The sequence below is a fragment of the Musa acuminata genome, chromosome BXJ1-9 (genome assembly GCF_036884655.1).
Source record: "Musa acuminata AAA Group cultivar baxijiao chromosome BXJ1-9, Cavendish_Baxijiao_AAA, whole genome shotgun sequence".
Taxonomy (NCBI): Eukaryota; Viridiplantae; Streptophyta; class Magnoliopsida; order Zingiberales; family Musaceae; genus Musa; species Musa acuminata.
In genome coordinates this window covers 33,165,787-33,188,389 of record NC_088335.1, presented here as the reverse complement: position 1 = coordinate 33,188,389, position 22,603 = coordinate 33,165,787, and the positions used below count along the sequence as shown (strand labels likewise).

General features: G+C 41.0%; 1 protein-coding gene across 1 annotated transcript; it reads right to left on the bottom strand.

The window, feature by feature from the left end:
• Positions 1-318: 318 nt before the first annotated feature.
• On the bottom strand, positions 319-16,302 carry LOC103973525 (uncharacterized). The gene is made up of 5 exons (XM_009388111.3): positions 16,033-16,302; positions 15,780-15,918; positions 2,306-2,532; positions 1,101-1,358; positions 319-793 (listed from the first exon to the last, which is right to left on the bottom strand). The coding sequence occupies exons 1-5, from the start codon at positions 16,297-16,299 to the stop codon at positions 485-487; spliced, it is 1,200 nt and encodes a 399-aa protein (XP_009386386.3). The 5' UTR covers positions 16,300-16,302; the 3' UTR covers positions 319-484.
• Positions 16,303-22,603: the final 6,301 nt, after the last annotated feature.

The following is a 22,603-nucleotide window of genomic DNA, read 5'->3' as shown; positions in this document are numbered from 1 at the left end:
TAGTTTCAAATGGAGGCCACCGTAGTAAATGTAACGCAATTTATTATCTCCATCGGCTGTTACTTTCAAATGTTTGTTATACGTATTGGAGAATGTTTAATCTAGCATAGTTTTTAAAACCGATCAAACTGATCCATATCAACTGGTATTTATCAATCAATCTAATCAACAGTTGCAGATCTACCGATTTTCAGTTGATTTGGTTAGAAATTATTTCTTTCAGATTTCTGACAACAACAGTGTCTAACCCTCTACTTTTGTCTCTCTATATAGAGCCTAACCCAAAGGATTTTGAACCGACATAAACAAAGATGCACATCATATTAACCAGTAAAATTTTCATTTGTAAACTATTAGAACACCCAAAGCAAGTGATAAAACATAGTTTGGTAAGCAGGTTCTGACCTCATGACACCGTCTGACAATCTCCAGGATGATCAACATAATTATTCACCACAGTGTTCAAGACCAGACCGCATCACATCTATGGTATAATAAGCACAATAGAACCAGAAGTCTTTCTTGCCTCCAGGTCGGCATGTGCCCGAGCTGCATCGGATAGTGGATAGATATGGTTCACACGCCCTCGCAGGATCCCTGCAGCAACATTAGCAAAGACCTCTCCTGCAGCAGCAAGCAGTTCATCACGAGTTGCAGTGTAGTGCATTAGACTAGGCCTAGTTAGGAACAGGGATTTGGAAGCAAGGTCGCTCAGTGGAACCGCATCTGGCCTTCCAGATGACTGCCCGAAGCTGACCATGAAACCTCGGGACCTCAAGCATGACAAAGATCCCTGCATCAGTGAGTGAGATTCTAGTTTAGCTTAATCTTCATAGTACGATAAATCCTAGTTCGCAAGTAGCACACAAAAATGAAGAGCATATTCATTAAAATATGATCAAATGAAATAAACATTTTCAGGCAAACATTTAATCCCTGATTAATTGCATAGAATAAGTCACTAACGTTCGTACTTCAGAAGGGAACACCAACCAGTATTGCATCAGAAACACATGGTGCAACAGAGGAAACAAACAAATAAACTAAAGTAAGCAGATCTAAAAACAATCATATAATTTATAGCGGAACTGTAATACCACCTGAAATGTATCTTTTCCAACAGAATCATAGACAACATTGACTCCATTGCCTGATGTTACTTCATTTACTCTGGCTACAAAGTCCTCCTTCGTGTATACTATGACATGGTGGCATCCATCTTCTGCTGCCTGGGCTGCTTTCTCTTCGGTTGAAACAGTTCCAATGACCGTGGCACCAAGTGCATTTGCCCACTGACAAAGTAATGAGCCTACCCCACCTGCAGCAGCATGAATGAGAACAGTGTGGCCAGCTTCAACCTGCTTTGCAAACAAGATTAGTTTTAATAATGACAGTTCAGGATAGTGTATATACAAGATCTCAGAGTTCCATTATGTTCAGATTTGCATGAATTGCTTCCACACACCAAGTAAACAAACCTAGTTACTGGTGATCTCAAGATCCAAGAAGCTTTTGAGTTGTAGCTTGTTAATGCAAAATAATCACATGAGCTCAGGCTTATATATGTAAATGCACAAGAAGATTAGCTGCATGAACTTACTAGCCAAACTAAAATCAGTCCACAAGCAGAGACATAACACTTCAACCAATTCTAGAACTCTTAAAGAGTATATACAAGTTTCACATATTAGATAAACAATCTTGATAATTTATCGAGTAAGGATAATGTATACTCATGATGCCAGACTCACATTATGTTCTAAATGCATGAATTGGTATTCACAGAAACAGGCAAACAATTTTAGATCACTGACCATCTCAAGACCTGAGAAGCTTATGAGTCATAATTGTTAAATCAAAATCAAAACATGAGCTCAAGCTGATAAGTTGCATGTGCATACATAGATGTATGTGTATGTATATAAATGTATATTAAAAGATAGTTGCACAAATTTAAGAAAGAAACTAAATCTCTCCACCTGATGGTGCCCATATTCCACATAATATTGTGAACTTGGTTGAAGGAGACTCAATATCTAAACCTTCCTAGAACATTTCAAGGTTCTCTACAAGTTTGAAGAACAGGAAAATGGCAACATGTTATAAATCCTCATAAACTGGTAATTGTGGCAGATACTCCAAAGAGCCCCACATTTGTTCAAGGCAATCCAGTAAATTGCTTGAAGGTGGATTATTTTATATCTACACTAAATGGAGAAATAATAGATGCCATTTTAACTTGTAAAATGTTCAGAGGCTTCTGAAAGGTTTAGAAACTCAAAGTCAAAAGAAAAGAAGGATCGACCTTGTAGCATCGGCGGAGTAAAACATATGCAGTCATTCCCTTAAGCATAATGGATGCTGCTATCTTATTATCAATGGAGGGTGGAACGGGAACCACAACACTTTCAGGAAGAACTTGTTCTTCGGAATAGGAACCCATTGGATTACCAGCATAAGCAACAACATCCCCAAGTTGTCTATCAGTCAGACCAGGGCCCACAGCAGTCACTACTCCAACAGCTTCCATTCCTAAGACATGTAACAAATATTAGATGTACAAGAATCAAAATGATTGTAAACATAGCAATTATCTCCATTTTAGAAACTTCTCTAACGGATGCTTATTTTACTCCTCATAACTTACATGAAAAAAAGAAAAGCCAGCAGTGTTTTTTAAAGCAAGATATGCAGAAAAAACAACATGCCAAGAATCAAGTTTGATTTCCTTGTCACATCAATTCCTGATTCACAATCAAGCTCCTTAACATAATATTAGTCATGTGGATGGTGCTAGAGGTACAAATATGTGGTAGGATCTTGGAACTGCTAGTGGTGGAAAAGGTCGGTGTTGTCATACACACATTTTTCTTCCCTCCTCTTTCTCTCGTAATCCAAATAAGTTTTAGTTTCATCATCATCAACAGAATTAGATCCCCTGTGTGGAGCCCTCAGATTTCTCATCAATTTGTTGTTAAAAAAAGGATAATGGTTCGTCCCATATTCTGCTAGGATGTTAATTTCTCACAGTAGGAGTTTCTTGGTCTTCCTTCCGAAGTCTTAGTTTATTCAATAGCAGGAAATGTTACATAACATCTATGCGATAGGCAGACTCTCATGAAGGTCTATGTCATTTTGAGGGGAATACTCCAAGTAATGGGCCAATCATAGTTCTCCTACTGGTAAAGATGCAGGGATGAGGATTCTATAGATTGACCCTCCCCAAAAGCCTACATCTGTGGGAGCGTCATGCATTAAGCTGTACTTTTTTACAAAAAATGTACATGTCAGATTGAGTTCAATCAAGAGCCCATTTAGTTGTATCTTGGAAGCAGAATTGGTCCACAGTGTGCATAATCCAAAACCAAGTCATACAGCTCATCATGCCAAATGAATGGTATTCTTGATCACAATTCAAGTGATGAAAACTGAAAAGATAAAACATCAAATACTATATATAATTATTAAATTTATTTAAATTATAAAATAAAAGATACAACTAGATGTCTATTTTCATAATTGTCATAGGGGAATAATGGACCAACTAGATGTCCCAGAAAGCGCCCTCTATTTTCATAATTCTCGTAGGGAGCTCCTAGTTTTTCCAAATGATCAAAATGCCCACATGTCAAAAAACCACCTTTTCTGTTGTAACCTATCTAGTCAAACCTATTCAGTGTTGGACCAGACAGACTGGTTATGGTGTTTTAGATCACTAGACTGATTCTAGTTTTTTTTTTTTATTAGGGTCAGAGTGTCTTAATTTAATAACTAAGAATACTGTAAATTCATTCAACAGCACTAAGGCTGAAGTTCAATTACTTTAAATTCCATCAAACTAAAATAGAAATTTTATCATGATTTAAGGTTTCATAAAATGATTTATTTAAGATTTTTGAATGATTTTGGATGAAAATTAGGATTATTTTGATATTTCAAGATAAAGGATGATAGATCCTCATTGTTTCACTTAATCTTAAATTTAGATATATATAATCTAGAAAAACTTATAATATTTATGTTTATTTATTATAAATAACAATTATAACAAAGGGGTGAGACAATAACTAGTTAAAATGTTTTTAAATGGACCACAGTGTTTTATGTTATTATACTGAAACACTATAATTGTATTCAGAAACACTATAATTAAGACTTAATTAGTTGAAATCTTCACATTCCTTCATTATCAACCTTATTATAAGTTTTGATATTTTATAAAATGATTTGTTTGAGAATTTAAGTAGTTTTACATGAAAAGTAAGAAGATTTTGATATATTTCAAAATAAATGATGATAAATTTTTTTTTTTTAATTCATAAAACTTTTAAGTCTATTCTTATGTTATTTTTTGTGGCACAATGATAATAAATAAGGGTGAAAAAAAATACTCAGTTCTAATATTTTTTAATAGACATAACAATTTTTACTAATAAAAACATTGTAATTTTATTGAACAACACCTAAGCAGGCTTTAATTAGTTTAAATCCTCATAAATATTAATTGTTAACTCTAGTACAAGTTTTAATATACATAAATAAATTTAAATGAGAATTTTAGTGGTTTAGATATATTTTAAAAATAAAGGATAATAAAAATTTTATTTTTTTGTCACTTAATCTTAAATTTATGTTTATGTATCTTGTAGAACCTTATAATATATTTATAACTATACATCCAGTGTGGAACAATTGTAATAAAAAAAGGTGAATTACAATGTTTTTAATAAACTCAGGTATTGTAAGTGAATTACTAAACTAAGGTATTATAACAGCTTTCAAAAACATTATAACCAGTTCAAGCAACTAAAACAATGTAAATTAATTCAAAAAATATTGTAACTAGTCCAATTCAATATTTGACTGCTTCAACTGGTTGGTTTGTAAAGGAAATAGCTTTTCTTTATTGGAGAGCATTTGAAAAAGATAGGAGCTCTTTAGGCGCATTATGAAAAAAGAGGATGCTATATGAGAAAAGCCCAAAAAATGGAACTTTTCCTGGGAAATCACCCTAAGATTTTGTCAAAATATGCATGTCATATTTCGTGGTTATAGAATTTACACATTCATATGTTCATGTATTTCCATGCAAGGTTTAAAATCTTTGTTGAGTACTGATTCTGGTCCTTGGGCCAACCAATACAATAACGACATGGTTCAACATACTATAAACTCAGGTATTGTAAGTGAATTACTAAACTAAGGTATTATAACTGCATTCAAAAACATTATAACCAGTTCGAGCAACTAAAACAATGTAAATTAATTCAAAAAATATTGTAACTAGTCCAATTCAATATTTGACTGCTTCAACTGGTTGGTTTGTAAAGGAAATAGCTTTTCTTTATTGGAGAGCATTTGAAAAAGATAGGAGCTCTTTAGGCACATTATGAAAAAAGAGGATGCTATATGAGAAAAGCCCAAAATATGGAACTTTTCTTGGGAAATCTGTCACGACCCGAGTCTGATGAGCCAACTGGCCAATAACTCCAATTTGATCCTTCAACCGCGGACCAAAATGCTTAAGCGGGAGTTAATGTAGTACACTCATCAGGCCCTTATAAGCTAATCATACACATTACCCACTTCCGATGTGGGACTAATGGGATGTTACAATATCCCAAACTCAATTAGCTTGACGTCCTCGTCAAGGCCCGACATAACCCAGATCGAACCCTAGCATAGTGCATGTGAGGTTTAACTCAGTGGTGGCTCCACGCCGTGATGAGTTCTCGACTCCATCCACGGGTAGCCCTTTCCTACTCGAGCCCTCTCACCCTGCCCAAATGCTAGGTCGACTCTGATACCAAATGTCACGACCCGAGTTTGATGAGCCAACTGGCCAATAACTCCATTTTGGTCCTTCAACCGCGGACCAAAATACTTAAGCGAGAGTTAACGTAGTACACTCATCAGGCCCTTATAAACTAATCATACACATTGCCCACTTCCGATGTGGGACTAATGGGATGTTACAAAATCACCCTAAGATTTTGTCAAAATATGCATGTCATATTTTGTGGTTATAGAATTTACACATTCATATGTTCATGTATTTCCATTCAAGGTTTAAAATCTTTGTTGAGTACTGATTCTGGTCCTTGGGCAAACCAATACAATAACGACATGGTTCAACATACCATATACTTGACTGCTCATTGACAACCAATATGGAGGAAGAGCAGAATAAAAAGGAAGTAGTCAAGGAAACAATGATGGTAACAAGTATAGATAGGAGGAGAGGGTCACAAGGCCAACACAACAAGGTGAAATGGCGATATGACAGTGAGGAGGTAGCCACAATAATGTGCAGCGGAGGACAAGATGGATAGAAAGAGAAAAAGTGACAAGGAGAGAAATAACAGTCATTCTCCTCTTATGAAGATAAAATATTTCAAAATATACTTTATTGTATCCCAAATCTTATTAATATTTTCAATACTTTATTTTTATATTTTATTTTAAAGGATTTTCTCAAACAATTCTGACCTATAGATCTGAGCCGACCAATCCTCTCGGCCCTTTCATAGTCCCCAGCCAATCACAATTCTGATAATCTTTCAAACCATGCATTAAGAAGAATCTCTAACATTGATTATCACATGCAACAATGAAAATTGCTCAAGGCAAACTTAGACAAACTTCTCACATATCAAAAATAGCATGAATTCTTGATCCATACATAACTTGAACAACAGAAGCAAATCTATGAAGTAGAAGTCTTCTAGCATCAAGTTTACATACTCTTCAAGTATCCTATGAAGACAGTTAGTGACTTGCAGAATGTTATGATGCAACTAAGTTGATGGTGGTCTGTCTGAGAACATAAACAAAGTCCCAAAACTAGACATGCTTAAAGAACTTTCCATTGAGATAATGTATTCTTAGTCCCTAGATAAGAATAATGGGGCAAAATTGTGTGTTTGTTGTGTACTATGTAAGAAATTCAAGATTTAAATACTGTTGGATGCAAACATGCACTTGTAATCCGAAAGAGCATCAAATTATGCATGCACACAGTATTTCTTCTCAAATAATGCTCTCATGATATGCATACATGAAATATTTCTTCCCAAAATCCAAAAAGTAACTCTTTATTGCTGCTAGTTTTTCATAATAGTGATTCTATATGCCCCATCAATTTCATTCAGGGTGAAAACGAAGTATGTTGAACCTAGCTGCTTTAGTTTTCAATCTAAATATGGTAGACTAGGAAATAAGAAATGTTGAATCTCGGATTTTGATGATGAAACCAATTGATAGTGTTTATGATTTGATCTGTGTTTTGAGTGACGCAGGAAGCTTCGATCAGGGAGAGACAATTAAAGCATGAAGAATCATGTTGGGCCGGAGTGGAACATGTTAAAAGATTGGACGTCGAGCCGGAGGATCGATCGACGTATCGGCAGAAGGCTTTGGGCAATAAGTTCGGGCATCGGGCTAAAAAGAGTGAAAATTGCGCCAAGGATATCGGAGTTGCGGAGGTCAACTGGTCAATTGGACAATAGGCCACAACAGAGGACGATGCGCCGAAGATTCAGACGAAGCGCCAACGAACCAATGACATGCCGGACAATATTTGATTTGCTTTATAATAATTGTCTATATCGAAGTAGGTTTTAAGTGTGCAGGATTAACTACGATAGCGATCAAGGCATAAAGCAAAATGAAGTCCCGGAGTCAAGAATGAGATTTCGTTGGGAGTTCAAGAGTTTATTGGAAGTCCGAACGTTCGTCGGAAGTTCTGCCAGAATTAACCGAGAAGTCCAGGAGCTTGCCGAGAGTCCATTGGAACATTGCCGAGAGATCGTCGGAAGTTCGCCAGAAGATTGCCGGAAGAAACCTAGACTAACCAGGATTGATTTGCTTAGAGTATGCCTTAAAATTCGTAGTTAGCACATAATTGGGTTGGAATTAGGCCAACTCATTTAGGGGCCAATTGAGCCCAAGTTTGGGCTGTGTTGGGCCAAGTGAAAATGCCCAAACAGTGATCCAACAGGTGAAACTGTCGTGGCACAGTCTCCAAGACTATGTCAGGCGGTGGTACCGTCGATCTGGGCGATGGTACTGTCCAGACATAGTCTCCGAGAGACTATTAGGCGATGGTACTATTAGTTTGGGCGGTGGTACCGCCCAGACACAGTCTTCTAGGCAGTGGTACCGCTAGACTAGGCGGTGGTACCGCCCAATGTCAGTGCTGCAGCCGGTGGTACCGCCAGGACCCCGAAAACCCAGGATGAGACCCTTTTAGACTCCAAGTTTAAATCCACTTGAGGCCTATAAATACCCCTCTCATCCCTGATTAACATACACATGATTTTAGAGCAAGAAAGAAGAAAAACGCTGTTGTAATCTTGTGAAAACTCCTCTAAAAGCTCTAAGTATTAGTTTTGTTTAAAAGATGAGTGAAGGGGTTATAAAGGTTCTCTCCTGAACCTGTCAAAAGGAGAATCGAGTTGTAAGGGTAGTTAATCTTCGTCCATTGAAGGAAGATCGTTAGTGGATGCTGGTGGCCTCGATGGAAGGGGAATCGATGGATTGGATGTAGGTCACGACGACCGAACCACTATAAAACGGTTTATATTTCTATTTTGCTATTTACATTTATTGCAAACTGTCATACTTCCTCATTACTTTAGCTGCACACTCTTACGAACGTGTTTCAAATTAACATCTTTCCGAAATCGATTTTAATCGAACGAAAGATTTTCGAACCGACGTAATTTTTTCCGTTGCACTAATTCACCCCACCCCCCCCTCTCTTAGTGCCGACTCGATCCTAACAAGAAAAAGTCTGAGTACTCTAATAAGAAACACAGTCACACTCTCTCTTGGACATATAAATACTTTGGGTGTCCAAATGAGCAGCACCACCATATTGCTTCCTAATATTTTCACGGGTACAAGCAATTACAAATATAGAAAACATAACAATCAAAATGCATCTTCCCAATTAAAAAGCATCTCAAAGTACAAAAGAAAGGCCTTGGTACTGTTATTTTGTTATAATATTGATTCCATATGCCCCTCGAAACTTATTCGAGGTGAGAAGAAAGTATGGTAAACATAGTTGCTTCAGTCTCCATCTCAAATATGGTAGATTAGGAAGCAGAACAAAATCCAAGTGCTCTAGAAAGAAATGCAGACACACACTTGTTCATATACATAGTTCGGGCATCCAAATGGTCCAACGTCACCATACTGCTTCCTGATTGAAGTAATATTTTCAAGGGTACAAGCAATTACATTAAAAAATAACAATAAAAATGCATCGTCTTATGATGCCAAAAAGAAACCATATATACATCTTGAATATTACAAAAAAAAATTTCAGAATTTTCATCACCTATATGCATTGACAAACTATAGCAAGAATCCCATTAATAACATTATCTAAAATCCATAAATACATATGTATTAAATTCTAAGCTTACTATGCTTCTAAATTCATGTCCTCTTAAAGAGGATCAACATCAACTTCTGCTTGCATATTCTGACTTGAGTCCCACATCAGAAATTAAAAGCAAAATGTGCTTGACGCCAAGATATAACCATTCATGCACATAAATTTCCTTATTGTGAAATGGAGATTGAATGTGAATGGACCATTGTCCTTGGTCTTTACCAACCATAAAGGAATTTCTTTCAGTTTGGTCATGAAAGCTATTACAAGGATTGAAATATTGTAACGTACCGAAGTTTCGACATTCTCTCGGTATGGTACATACTGTATACAGAACGATATATCGTTCAGTATATATATATATATATATATATATATATATATATAATTTGGTGACATCGTCGAAGCAACGTTTCGTCGACATCGCCTCTCTCCTCTCCCCAAGCGGGGCGATGCTGTCGAGATATATATAAGTAAAAAAACTTATATATATTTATATATAAAAAAAAAAATTTTGGTGCCGAGGCGACACGACGTCGCCTTTTTCGGCAACGTTGCCGAGGCGACGTCACGTCGCCTTTTTCTACAACATTGCCGAGGAGACACGACGTCGCCTTTTCCCGCCTAGGGAGAAAAAGGCGACTTCGCCTCGACGACGTCGCATATTTATATAATATATATATTATAATATATATATTATATATAACATATCGCTCGGTAGTGGGCGGTCCATATATCAATCTACTGACGGACTAGTATGTACCGCCCGTATCTACTGACGGACTAGTACGTACCGCCCGATACGGGCGGTATTATTCAAAATTGTAATCCTTGAGCTATTGATCTTGGTTGGATTAAGAATTAACATGATTAGGCTAGACGTAAAAACTGTATTTCTCTAATTTATATAAAGAAGAGTTAAGAGAAGGAAAAAGATGTAGCAGTGGATGACATAAATGATTACAGTGTCTAAACAAAATCTGCAATATGCTTGCAAAACTATTTCTGTGACAATGTATGACAGGAAAAACATGTAAAGGAACAGGAGATTATCGATCGATAGCAAGAGGGAAAAAATAAACATGAAGAAATAACAAATAAATATTTATTGAATAGATGTAGATTTATTTATTCCCATGCATAAGCTCAATGGACTGAGCAAGCGGCGAGGAGTCGTCGCATGATCTCGCTTGAGAGAATGCATTGGTGAATGCATTGCGAGATCAAGTGGGGGAGCGACCCAAAGCAACTTAAATGAAGGCACACTTGGAGTCGATATGGAGATCGGACTCAAGGGAGGGCTGACCCGTGGAATGGTAGGCGCGAGGGCCACCATCAACTCAATGCAAAAACGAGGAGCGGAGCAACTTGGGGGTAACTTGGCGAAGTACTCAAGCCGCTTAAAGGGAGCCAGCATAGAAGTTGGAACATGGAGCAGAGGCACAGTGCTTTCCTTAGACAGAGGTCAAGGACATGAACTCTTGCAGAGGCAAGAGTAAGATCATGTTGTTCCATGGGTCCTTCATTCTGACGGAGCGGACTCATCTTGCATGGTGCCAAAGACGAAGGGAGCTTCGGGGCACATGCACCTCATCTCGGAGGAGCATTTGATGGAGGAACTAAGGCGACTCAATTTGCGGAGGTGAAGTTGAGTTCAGAAGGCCTTAGCATGGGGCAAGAGGACGCAGAGGCGGGTACTCTTGAAGAATATGCCACAGTGTTGTCATTCAAGTTACCATGAAGGAAGCGGTGCGCAGCGGAGATTGTGCTGGTAGGGGCAGAGGCCCAGGATCCAGACAATGGTGCACAAATTACAGTGAAATCGGTGGACTTCGAGAGCTACTAGGCGACGGACTGTCCTAGAGCGGTGCTTCATCTAGGTGTGACCCAAGAGTGGGTGGATGAAGGTCGATTGCCAAAGGAGCGAACAAAATCGAAGGTGGAGGAGACCCTGCGATGTATTAGCAAAGGCCACACATGGAGGGTTCACAATTCGAGTTTATTCCACAAGGATCAGAATGCAATGGAGATGTCACCAGGAGGCGACATGGTGCAGCGGATCGTGGTGGAACAGTTCGTGGCAATGCGATACACACGACTTAGTCCCGGGAGGGACTAGATTATATGGAGGTATGATTGGGAGCTACTGGGAGCTCCACTTCGGTGAACAACACGACGGCAAGAAGGACTATGGATTCAAGGAGTGAAGGCCATGGTACCGCAGAGGCGGGTCTTCCGGGCGTGCATCGAATTTTTGCATCGGATGAAAGCCTTGGTCATTAGCATATGAGGGCTATGTTCCACCAAGAGAAAAGTTCGAATGCAAGTACCAGTGAGTCCCATGGGAGGGACTTGATCATACAGAGGTATGGTTGAAGCAGCTGGAGAGTTGGACTGCTCCAGAGCTCATATTCGCTTAAGGGAGCCCGACAAGTCAGAGGACAAGGCCGAGTAAGCGAACGTTGCTACCAAGGAAGCTAAGGAGAACAGAATCGGTGCAAACCCTACAACTTGATGGCAGAGGCCATGCATGGGAGTTGCAGTCTGTCACTCCATCGACCAAACAGACTGCTTGGAGAACACAGAGGTGTTGAAGCAGGGGGTCGAAAGGAGCGAGGAAGCGACGATAAGTCCAGAGGGACTTAGCTACCCAAAATCAAGCATCAGTTAGTATGGAGGTGGACTCAGAGGAGTGCCACGGAGACATATCTACTGATCGTGAAGAAAAGGGATGCAGATGCGAGGCGACGGATAGTAGGGCCATGGGCATGGCAGCGCTATGGTACCGCAGAGGCGGGACTTCCGTGAAAGTCATTGATCCCTTGCTCTCATGGAGGGAGAGCGCTTAGTCGTGAAAGGGGCCGAGGAGGTAGAGAATGCAGAGGCAATCTCCAAGTACCGAGACAAGGCTGAAGGGCAGAGGCCGAAGAACTTCGTAAGACCGGTGTCAATGTGCTTCTCATCAAGATAGCCGAAAGTGAAGGACTTCGGGTCATGCAAGAGTGCATAACCAAGGAACGAAGCAGGCAGTACGCGGTGCTGTACCTTTGCTACTCAGTGGAGTAGGCGGCAGGGTTGATGGAGAAGACGGTACAATCCCAGAGGCGACCAAACCTATGAGAGAACTACTCCAAGTTGGGGTGAAAACTTCCTGCATTCCAGAAGTTCAATGGCATTGAGAAGGTGAATCACAGTAGCTAACTCAACGCAAGGAGTGCAAACACTTCATGTGCTTCAGAAGTGTGAGCAAAGAGCAGGCGAAGGCCAGTAACCAGCTCGATGCATGAAGTACAACCTCGAGGAGGCGGGCGAAGTCAAGTAACCTTTGCCTTCTCAACTCTTAAGAGAATGGGCGAAACCGAGTACCCCAATTCTCTTATCTATCCAGCAAAGGAGCTCTGCATATGTTCAAAGACCCTTCGAAGATAATGGAAGACAATAGTTGTCAAATCCTCACCAACAGTGATCAATGCTACTGAGAGTAGATTGTCCGCTTCATTTCCCAACGAAATGTCAATCGAAAGCGGAAGTGATGCGAACCTACTTGGATGCGACAACTAAGTGAAAGAAGAGTCAATGAACAAATTTTGTGGAGGAAGGACCCAAAACTTCAGAAGTTTGCGAGACGATGCTCGTTAAAGCTCCAACAAGCATCCACCCAGTTCAAGCAGCATGAGAAATTTGAGAGACTGGCGCAGTAAGGATGGTCTTTTCCTTTATCTGGGGGATCCGCAGGAATCAACAAGGATCAACACAACTCAGCCAACCCCACACCAGAGTCAGAGTCATTGGTGAGTTGAAGCAGCATGGCGGATCAAAGGTTCGACTACTCAAAAGCAGCAGCGGAGAGCAGCTAGGAGCCAAGAGGCGCATTGTAGCTAGAGCAGAAGATTGAAGACTCAGCAAAGGCGAGGAGTTACAGTGTCGACAAAGGCTTCAACGAGGACGTCGAAGGAATAAGTGGGGGAGAATGTCACGGACAAACTTCTAAACAGGATGTTTGATGTAATGCTTATGTATGTCCGTGTCTTTTGGCATGTTCATGCCTTGTACAGAATGTAGAGGGGCGGCCGAAGGCTTAATAGTCACATTTTAGTTGGGTTGGTGGCCTCTTTAGGCTTGTAAATAAAGGTTGTGTCATGTGGACACGTGCGAGAGATTTTCGATCTGTAATGGACCATTTTACCCTTTGTTGTGCCACTGTTCAGAGCTTGTAAAGTCTGTTTGTAATTTGCATTGTCTATGAAGTGTTTTTCGGAGATGTTTGCTTGTGGATCCCGATTGAGGCGTTCTCTCTAACCCGTTCTCTCTTTTGTTGGTCCTAAGGGACAATAGGAGGCTTCGGGGAGGCTGACCTTTGCGGACGGACACGCAAGGGTGCCGCACGACTTAGGCAAAACCAGCTAAGTCCGTGATAGCTTGCTATCGGGTGATCCACTCGATATAACGGCCTAGCTGCGGCGAGGCTGAGAGAGAAGCGTCGAAGAAGGAAGGAGAGAGCATTCGAGAAGAGGGAGATTGGGAGAACCCCGATGCAAACTTGCTTCCACGCCTTTTCTCGATCCCGATCCGATGCCGCCCTCCCTCGACGATCCCGATCCAAGAGGTAACGACGAGGAGAGTCGTAAAGAGGAGGATCTAGAGGCACAGGGATCAGGGGAGGCAGCAATTAGAGCAGCGGAAGAGGCGGTCTCCTTCACTGCCTCGTATGCAACTCTACGGCCTTCTTCGCCAAAAGTCAGAGACGTCTGTGGCCTTCGACGTCTTCACCGTCTTCCTCGCCGAATGCCGCAAACGAGGCGACGAGGAGAAGAAGAGGCAACATCGCCGAGGCTGCATACGCCTTTTTTTAAATATTTTTATATAATTTTTATATTTTTATACATTGATTTTTATTTTTTATAAAAAATATATTTTTTATATTTTTATATATTAATTATATATATTTTTTTTAGGCATACCGCTCAATACAACATACCGTATCGTATCGAGCAAAGCTCGATACACCGGTATGGAACGAAATTTCAAACCTTGATTTTAATATCGATTAAGGATTAACAATCTACTGTTAATAGTATTTAATCCACTATAAATAGTAATTAGAGGGGAGAAAAGAGTCATCGACGATGGAACGTGGGGAAGGAGAGAGTGACGATGACAAAGGAACTTTCAGATGACGACAACGATGATGGAGCTTTCAGACGACGGCAACGGCGGCAGAGGAAGCTGCAGACGATGACAGCAACGATAAAGAAAGCTTCGAGTGGCAACAACGGTGGCGACGAAAGTTGTATAGGGTAACATTGTGGGCAAAGGAAGCTGCAATCCTATCCCTCAAACGTGGAAGGAGCTACACACAGAAGTAGCGGTGCCAAAGGGAATTGCGCATGAAAGCTAGGCCTTTGGACTCGCCTGTCGACGACAAAGGAAGCATCGGACCTGTGCATCAATGGAGGAGGCAACGATTGCGCACGAAAGCAATGATGGGAGCATAGGTGAGTCAAGGTGGCGAAGTAGGGTTTATGGGTCGGGGTTGGGGTGGGGGGGGGTGGGGGGGCGCCGATGGCAGTTGGGTTAAATGTTTTGCTTAGTTAAGTTCAATGCAGCGCTTCACTAAAGCGCGTCACCCAACTACCGTGTGAGGCGTTGGATCCTTGCCTCACCTCACTCGAGCGCCCAAGTGCCTTTTTTAAATCACTGTAAATACCTATCTTGCAAATTAGATCTCCACTTCGATTTAATGATTACCCAATCTCACTATAAGAAGGCCTTTAGGTGCATCTTATGACCCATTTGAGAATATTATATATTTTCTACTCCCAGATCCTTCAAACTTTTGCTAACTTAAGCGCTGAAGATACCTTTTATCGAGTATATTCTCGACGTAGTTTTTCATAGGATATTTATGAAATCTCCAATTTTCCCGAAATTGGACGTGCAACAAGCTAGGATGTAGAACTTGGGTTGGATTTGGATTTCTAACATGTCAGACAACCGAAATCTGAAGTAACAATTATGTTCAATGTTCTCTAGAACTTGAAAATCTAAAACAAAATATGAAAACCAGAACATTAGCACTCCAAGACAAAGTCTTCAACAACCTACTGTCTCATCCTTATCCAGCAGATTAAACACATGGAGAGCAGTTATCAACATGATCCACCGATGCAACACCATACGGACTAGTTGATTGTGCAAATGTTGTAAAGGTAAGATATGAAGCAGCTCGGACGTGACACTAAAATGTGTTTGATCTACATATTACAAGTGTTTCTATAATGTTTTAAGGCATCGCAGAGTATAATATATAAAGAATCTCCATTGAACATAACGACAAACAAGTGATAAGCGAATAACAAACTCGACGAAATCGCACCAGGAGTGAAGGGCGTTTCTTTAACGTACACTCCCTTGCGGTGGTAAACATCGATAAAGTTGACGCCGATGGCCTTGTTCCTGACCCTAATCTCGCCCTCCTTGGGCTCGCCGATCTCCACGTCCTCCCACTTCAAAACCTAAATTTACAGGCGGGACGGGGCATAAGGCTCGGAACTCAAGAAGAGAACAACGAACGAAGAAGAAAAAGAAGGAATAAGGAAAATAAAAATCGGAGTTCGTTCTGATCTTGCCTCGGGGCCGCCAAGCTCGTAGACCCTGATGGCCTTCACCATCTTCGGCGCCGGCGAGGGAGAAGAACCGGAAGCTGCGATTGTGAGGGTTCGCAGGGAAGACCTTCGCTCGGAGTTGTGTAGAGATAGTGAGAGGCCGGTAGGAGTTGATCGCAGCAGGCGCAGGGCCGCTGGACGAAGGCGAGAAGGAATGGACGGACACGAGGGGAGAATTCTAATATGGAAATGGGATGAGAGCGACAATGCTGAGCTCATATTCATACTCATACACATTGATTGGGGCTGCACCAGTGCTTGTCGGTGTCATTTATTTGTGCAGATACTCTCCATGGAGTTTATTTAAATATTTCTCTTTTGGCAGTAGCGATTATTTAAGTAATTGTTATAACCAAAGATCGGGTCTGAGCCTTCATTACTTATTTTTCAGCATTGGGAAGGATTATACGTATTGGTGAGATATATATAGTTCGAGTCGAACAAAAAAAAAATTACAATAAGATGATAAAACATAAAATAAATATTAATAATTTAATATGATTTAAATTACAATATAGATATCGTTTTTACGTCATGGAGAGAAGAAAGAATCTCTGTACACGATCATAAAACCCAAAACAAACTTGCTGAAATATAACAAAAATGGAAAGCAATAAAAAATTATAGAAATACCTCTATTGACTAAAAGTCGATCAATGTTGATTAGAGTTGACTAGAGTCAACAATCCAACTTCTTCCTCCTCTTTATGATTGTTGTCATGAGCACAATAGTAGATCAGTTCAGTCGGAGGATTCACAGGAGAAGGCCTTAGTAAGTTACATAGTCATAAGATATAGACCGAGTCCAAAAAACAAAAATAATCGAACAACAAAGCACAAAACAAATGCAAGTGATTTAACTTTGTTAGATTATAATACAAACATCATTTCTATGTCCATGAGAAGAAAAAAGAATTCTCTTTAAAAGGCTTTGAATCGTACAGCGATAAGGGAGATGATGGTCTTTTCGGGAGAAAATGAGAAAGAAACTTTCCCAAATACAACCAAGTAATAAAATTACAAAGTACCCTTATTGACCAAGATTTGACTGATGTTGACTATAGTTGAGTAGAGTCAATGGTCAACTTTCTTCCTCTATGTTGTTGCTGCCACGAGCATAGTGGCAAGCTGACAGAGGACTCACTTGAGAAGAATCTTCGACGTCTTGGTTAGATTTAGGCTGAGCGGGAGATCTCTCACATCGTCTTCTTTTCTTCCTTCTCTCCTTTTTTTTTTTTTTTTTGTCATTTCCCAAATCTCCATTTATAAGAATGAGGGAAGATGAAAGGTGAGAAGCAAGTGGGCAACTGCGGTGATTGCGATGAGTAGCACACGGCGACTGTAGTTCCAACGACGAATTGTGCGTGCCCACCTCACTGACAATCCTCTAGGTTCAACAAGAAATCCCGAAACCATCAAGCTTTTACATCTTCATTCCTTCAATTTCATGCTGTCCTCACGTGATGGCCACGTGAGCTTAGTGTCACATGTGAGTGTCATGCGAGACGAAGAGCGCATAGAAGAAGGAAATATCATACACGGATCTATCGTATCCTAAAATAAAATATACATGTGCCCAATTGTGTTAGTAATATATTCACATGTGTCCGACATGGATACATCCACTCAATTATGTGATGTTAATCTTCAGAAGTCTTGGGCAAAGCTAAAACACAGTGCATAACGACAATTTGGTGATCCTTCATCATTATTTGTGTACTCTTTGTATCATCATTTTTAGTAAAATAATTTTTTTAGTCATTATAATCTTGTTTTGCATATGTTGGTCTATTCTCTTATAGGTGTAAGGCATAGTGATCATACTTGTAACATTTGAAACACTGATTTATCTCAAGTGTTCTCAACAGTAAAAGCTTTGTTCTTATTATCTTGTGATAAGACCCTAAAGTCTTATCGTCGCTCTGATACCAAATGATAAGACCCTAAGTCTTATCGTAAAAAAAAAGAAGAGAAAGGGGATGATAATGATCACTTCGAGGGGATCGGCCTCCTTGATCACTTCGAGGAGATCGGCCCTCCTTGATCACTTCGAGGGGATCGGCCTCCTAGGGTTTGTCAAAAGACAGAATAGTATTTTTCATAGATTACCGAAAAGAAGCAGTTACATCCTTATTTATAGAGTTCCACCCAAAATCCATCAAGACTTGAACTCTAATAATAAATAAATATTAAATAAACCTCTACTTGACTCTAACTGAACCAAACCGACTCAATAAACAACTGGACTAAACAGACTCAATAAACATTATTCAAAAGCTCAGAAAAAGGGTCCTAACAGTTCCTCCCTCTTCAAATCAGCCTTGTCCTCAAGGCTGAGCAGCATCAATCTCGGGGAGCTTATCTTTTAGCACTTCAGTTAAAGGCTATCTGCAATGCATCACAACCCGTTGATCAAGTAAGTATGGTCTCCACTTTTTGACAGTGTAAGCAATAGGTCGATCTTTCAGTGTAGTAATCATTGCAAGAAATTCCTAGTCTTTGCTATCATAAGTTAAAATCCATCCATCAGCTTCGAATATATCACAGCCTTCAATGTTGTGGGTGTTGAATCTCGGATTTTGAGAATGAAGTCAATTGTTATTTGTTATCTAATCTATATGTTGAGATAAGTGTGCAGGATTAACTACGATAAAAGTAAGATATGCAGTAGGAGTTACGCCGGAATCAAGACAATGATCACGTTGGGAGTTCAAGAGTTCGACGGAAGTTCGGACAGTCGTCGGAGGTTCTACGGGAACAAATCCGAGAAGTCCATGAGCTTGCCAAAGAAGCTCGTCGGAACTCGCCAAGTGGATCGTCGCAAGTCCAGGAGTTTGCTAGAAGTCCGCAGGAGCATCACCGAGGGTTTATCGGATGATCGACGGAAGTTCGCCGGAAGCTCGCCGGAAGAAGCGATTGACGCACCGGAGCAAGTTGCAGTAAATGTCTTAGGAAATATCGTAGTTAGTACAATGATTAAGTTGGAAATGGGGGGTGATCCCATTAACTTAATCTTGAGGCAATTGGGCCCCTGAAAAACCCAAATTGGGCCGAATGGATCAACCCATTCGGACCCTGATTTCTGCCAAGCGGTTGAACCGCCCTAGCCAGGCGGTGGCACTGCCTGGGCTCAGTCTCCGAGCGAGACTGGGCGGTGCAACCGCCCTTGACAGGAGGTGGCACCGCCTAAGCTAGGTCTTCGAGCTCTGGCAGGAGGTGCAACCGCCTCAGTCAAGCGGTGGCACCGCCTGAGCTCGGTCTTCGAGCTCTGGCAGGAGGTGCAACCGCCCCTGACACGAGGTGGCACCGCCCAGAGGCTCAGTCTTCGAGCTCTGCCAGGCGGTGCAACCGCCTTAGTCAGGAGGTGCAATCGCCAGATCCTGGAATTCCGGGAATTAACAGTTTTGAGCTCGAAATTCAAACTAGGTTAGGGCCTATAAATACCCCACCCTTTCCACACTGAAAGAGCACCAAAAACACACCGAAATCCTGATCTTATTCTGTGATTTTTAGAGCTCAAAATTGTTGTAAAGGCCAAAAGTTCTTCTCCCTCTTTTCTTCCATCTTTAAAGAGAGGAGAGAAAATTCTATAAGGGTTGTCTCCTAAGCCCATCAAAAGGAGTGAAACTGTAAAAGGGTGGTTGGCCTTCGCCTATTGAAGGAATGCCTCTAGTAGACGTTAGTGACCTCGTCGGTGGAGGAAGCCAAAAGTGGATGTAGGTCAAGATTGACCGAACCACTCTAAATCTCGGTTTGCATTTACTTTGAGCATCTTATCCTTATTGCAAACCTCCTCAATAGCTTACTGCCTTCTGTGTTGAATCTCGGATTTTGATGATGAAGTCAATTGTCATTTGTTATCTAATCTATATGTTGAGATAAGTGTGCAGGATTAACTACGATGAAAGTGACACATGCAGTAGGAGTTGCGCCGGAGTCAAGACAATGATCACGTTGGGAGTTCGAGAGTTCGACGGAAGTTCGGACAGTCGTCGGAAGTTCTGCGGGAACAAATCCGAGAAGTCCATAAGCTTGCCAAAGAAGCTCGTCGGAACTCGCCAAGTGAATCGTCGCAAGTCCAGGAGTTTGTCGGAAGTCCGTAGGAGCATCACCGAGGGTTTATCGGATGATCGACGGAAGTTCGCCGGAAGCTCGCCGGAAGAAGCGATTGACGCACCGGAGCAAGTTGCAGTAAATGTCTTAGGAAAAATCGTAGTTAGCATATTGATTAAGTTGGAAATGGGAGGTGATCTCATTAACTTAATCTTGGGGCAATTGGGCCCCTGAAAAACCCAAATTGGGCCGAATGGATCAACGTATTCGGACCCTGATTTCTGCCAGGCGGTTGAACCGCCCAAGGCAGGAGGTTGCACTGCCTGGGCTTAGTCTCCGAGCGAGACTGGGAGGTGCAACCGCTCCAGCCAGGCGGTGGCACCGCCTGGGGCTCAGTCTCCGAGCGAGACTGGGCGGTGCAACCTCCCCTGACAGGAGGTGGCACCGCTTGAGCTCGGTCTTCGAGCTCTGCCGGGCGGTGCAACCGCCTTAGTCAGGAGGTGTAACCGCCTGAGCTCGGTCTTCGAGCTCTGTCAGGAGGTGCAACCGCCCCTGACAGGAGGTAGCACCGCCTAGAGGCTCAGTCTTCGAGCTCTGCTAGGCGGTGCAACCGCTCCAGTTAGGAGGTGCAACCGCCTGATCCCGGAATTCCGAAAATTGATAGTTTTGAGCTCCAAATTTGAACTGGGTTGGGGCCTATAAATACCCTACCCATTCAACACTAAAAGGGTATCAACTTACACCGAAATCTCGATCTTTTTCTGTGATTCTTAGAGCTCAAAATTGTTGTAAAGGCCAAAAGTTCTTCTCCCTCTGTTCTTCCAAGTTCTGAGTTGTAAAGAGAGGAGAGAAAATTCTGTAAGGGTTGTCTCCTAAGCCCGTCAAAAGGAGTGAAACTGTAAAAGGGTGGTTGGCCTTCGCCTATTGAAGGAAGGCCTCTAGTTGACGTCGGTGACCTCGTCGGTGGAGGAAGCCAAAAGTGGAGTAGGTCAAGATTGACCGAACCACTCTAAATCTCGGTTTGCATTTACTTTGAGCATCTTATCTTTACTGCAAACCTCCTCAATAGCTTACTGCCTTCTATGTTTTTACGAACGTGTTTCAAAGTTCAGTGCTTTCTGAATCGAGGTTTAAGACGCAAATCAGTTTTATCGTACGAACGTCATATTTCAGTTTGCGCTTATGTTCTGATTTCCATTATAACTGCAAACTGACTTTATATCTTTGCTTTAACTGCATCTCGCCTTATCTCAAGTTAAAATGGTTTACGAATCAGCTTTTATACCGAAATCACTTTTATCGTACGAACATCGTATTTCAGTTTGCGTTTATATTTTGATTTTCATCATAACTGCAAACTACGTTCATATCTTTGCTGCATCTCTCCTAGTCAAAAGTTGAAGTGATTTACGAATCGGCTTTCTTACCAAAATCACTTCTATCGATCGAAAGCAGTTTTCGATTTTAATCGCAGAAGGTTTTCCGCTGCACTAATTCACCCCCCCCCCCTCTTAGTGCTCTTGATCCTAACAATTGGTATCAGAGCGGGGTTAACTCTCTAACGGATTAAAACCCAAGAGAGATGGCATACGCCGGAAACCAAGAGGACCATTCTATTACACGTCCACCCATGTTCAGTGGGACGGACTACACCTATTGGAAGACCCGAATGAGGATCTTTCTTATTTCTATGGATTTTGAACTTTGGAATCTTGTCGAAAATGGATTTTCGAAGCCTTCTCTTCCGGTGATCGATTTGAGTGAATTGGAGAAGAAGGTTTTCGCTCTTAATGCAAAGGCTATGAATGCCTTATTTTGTGCACTTGATAAAAATAAGTTTAACCGTGTTTCGACTTGTGAAACCGCATTTGATATTTGACACACACTCGAAGTCACTCACGAAGGCACAAGTAGAGTGAAAGAGTCAAAAATCAATCTTCTGTTACATTCTTTTGAACTTTTCCGGATGAAACCGAGTGAAACCATTGGCGACATGTTTACCCGTTTCACGGATGTCGTCAACGGTCTAAAAGGACTCAGAAAAAGTTTTTCGGATTTTGAGCTCGTAAATAAGATTCTAAGATCCCTTCCTAAGAGTTGGGATCCTAAAGTCACTGCTATTCAAGAGGCGAAAGATCTAAGCAACTTCCCTCCTAAAGAACTAATCGGGTCATTAATGACCTACGAGATGACTTGCAAAGCTCATGAAGAGCAAGAAGACATCATTCCAAAGAACAAGAAGGATATGATACTTAAATCTTCAAAAGGCCACTTGAGAGAAAACTCAAGTGATGAGGACTATGACAATGACTTGGCACTTCTAACAAGAAAATTTTAAAAATTCATTAAAAGAAATAAGTTTAAGAATGAAACAAAAAATAAATTCGAACCAAAGAAGGACCAAGTTATTTGCTATGAGTGCAAGAAGCCGGGACACTACAAGAGTGATTGTCCCCAAGTCAAGAAGACAACATCAAAGAAG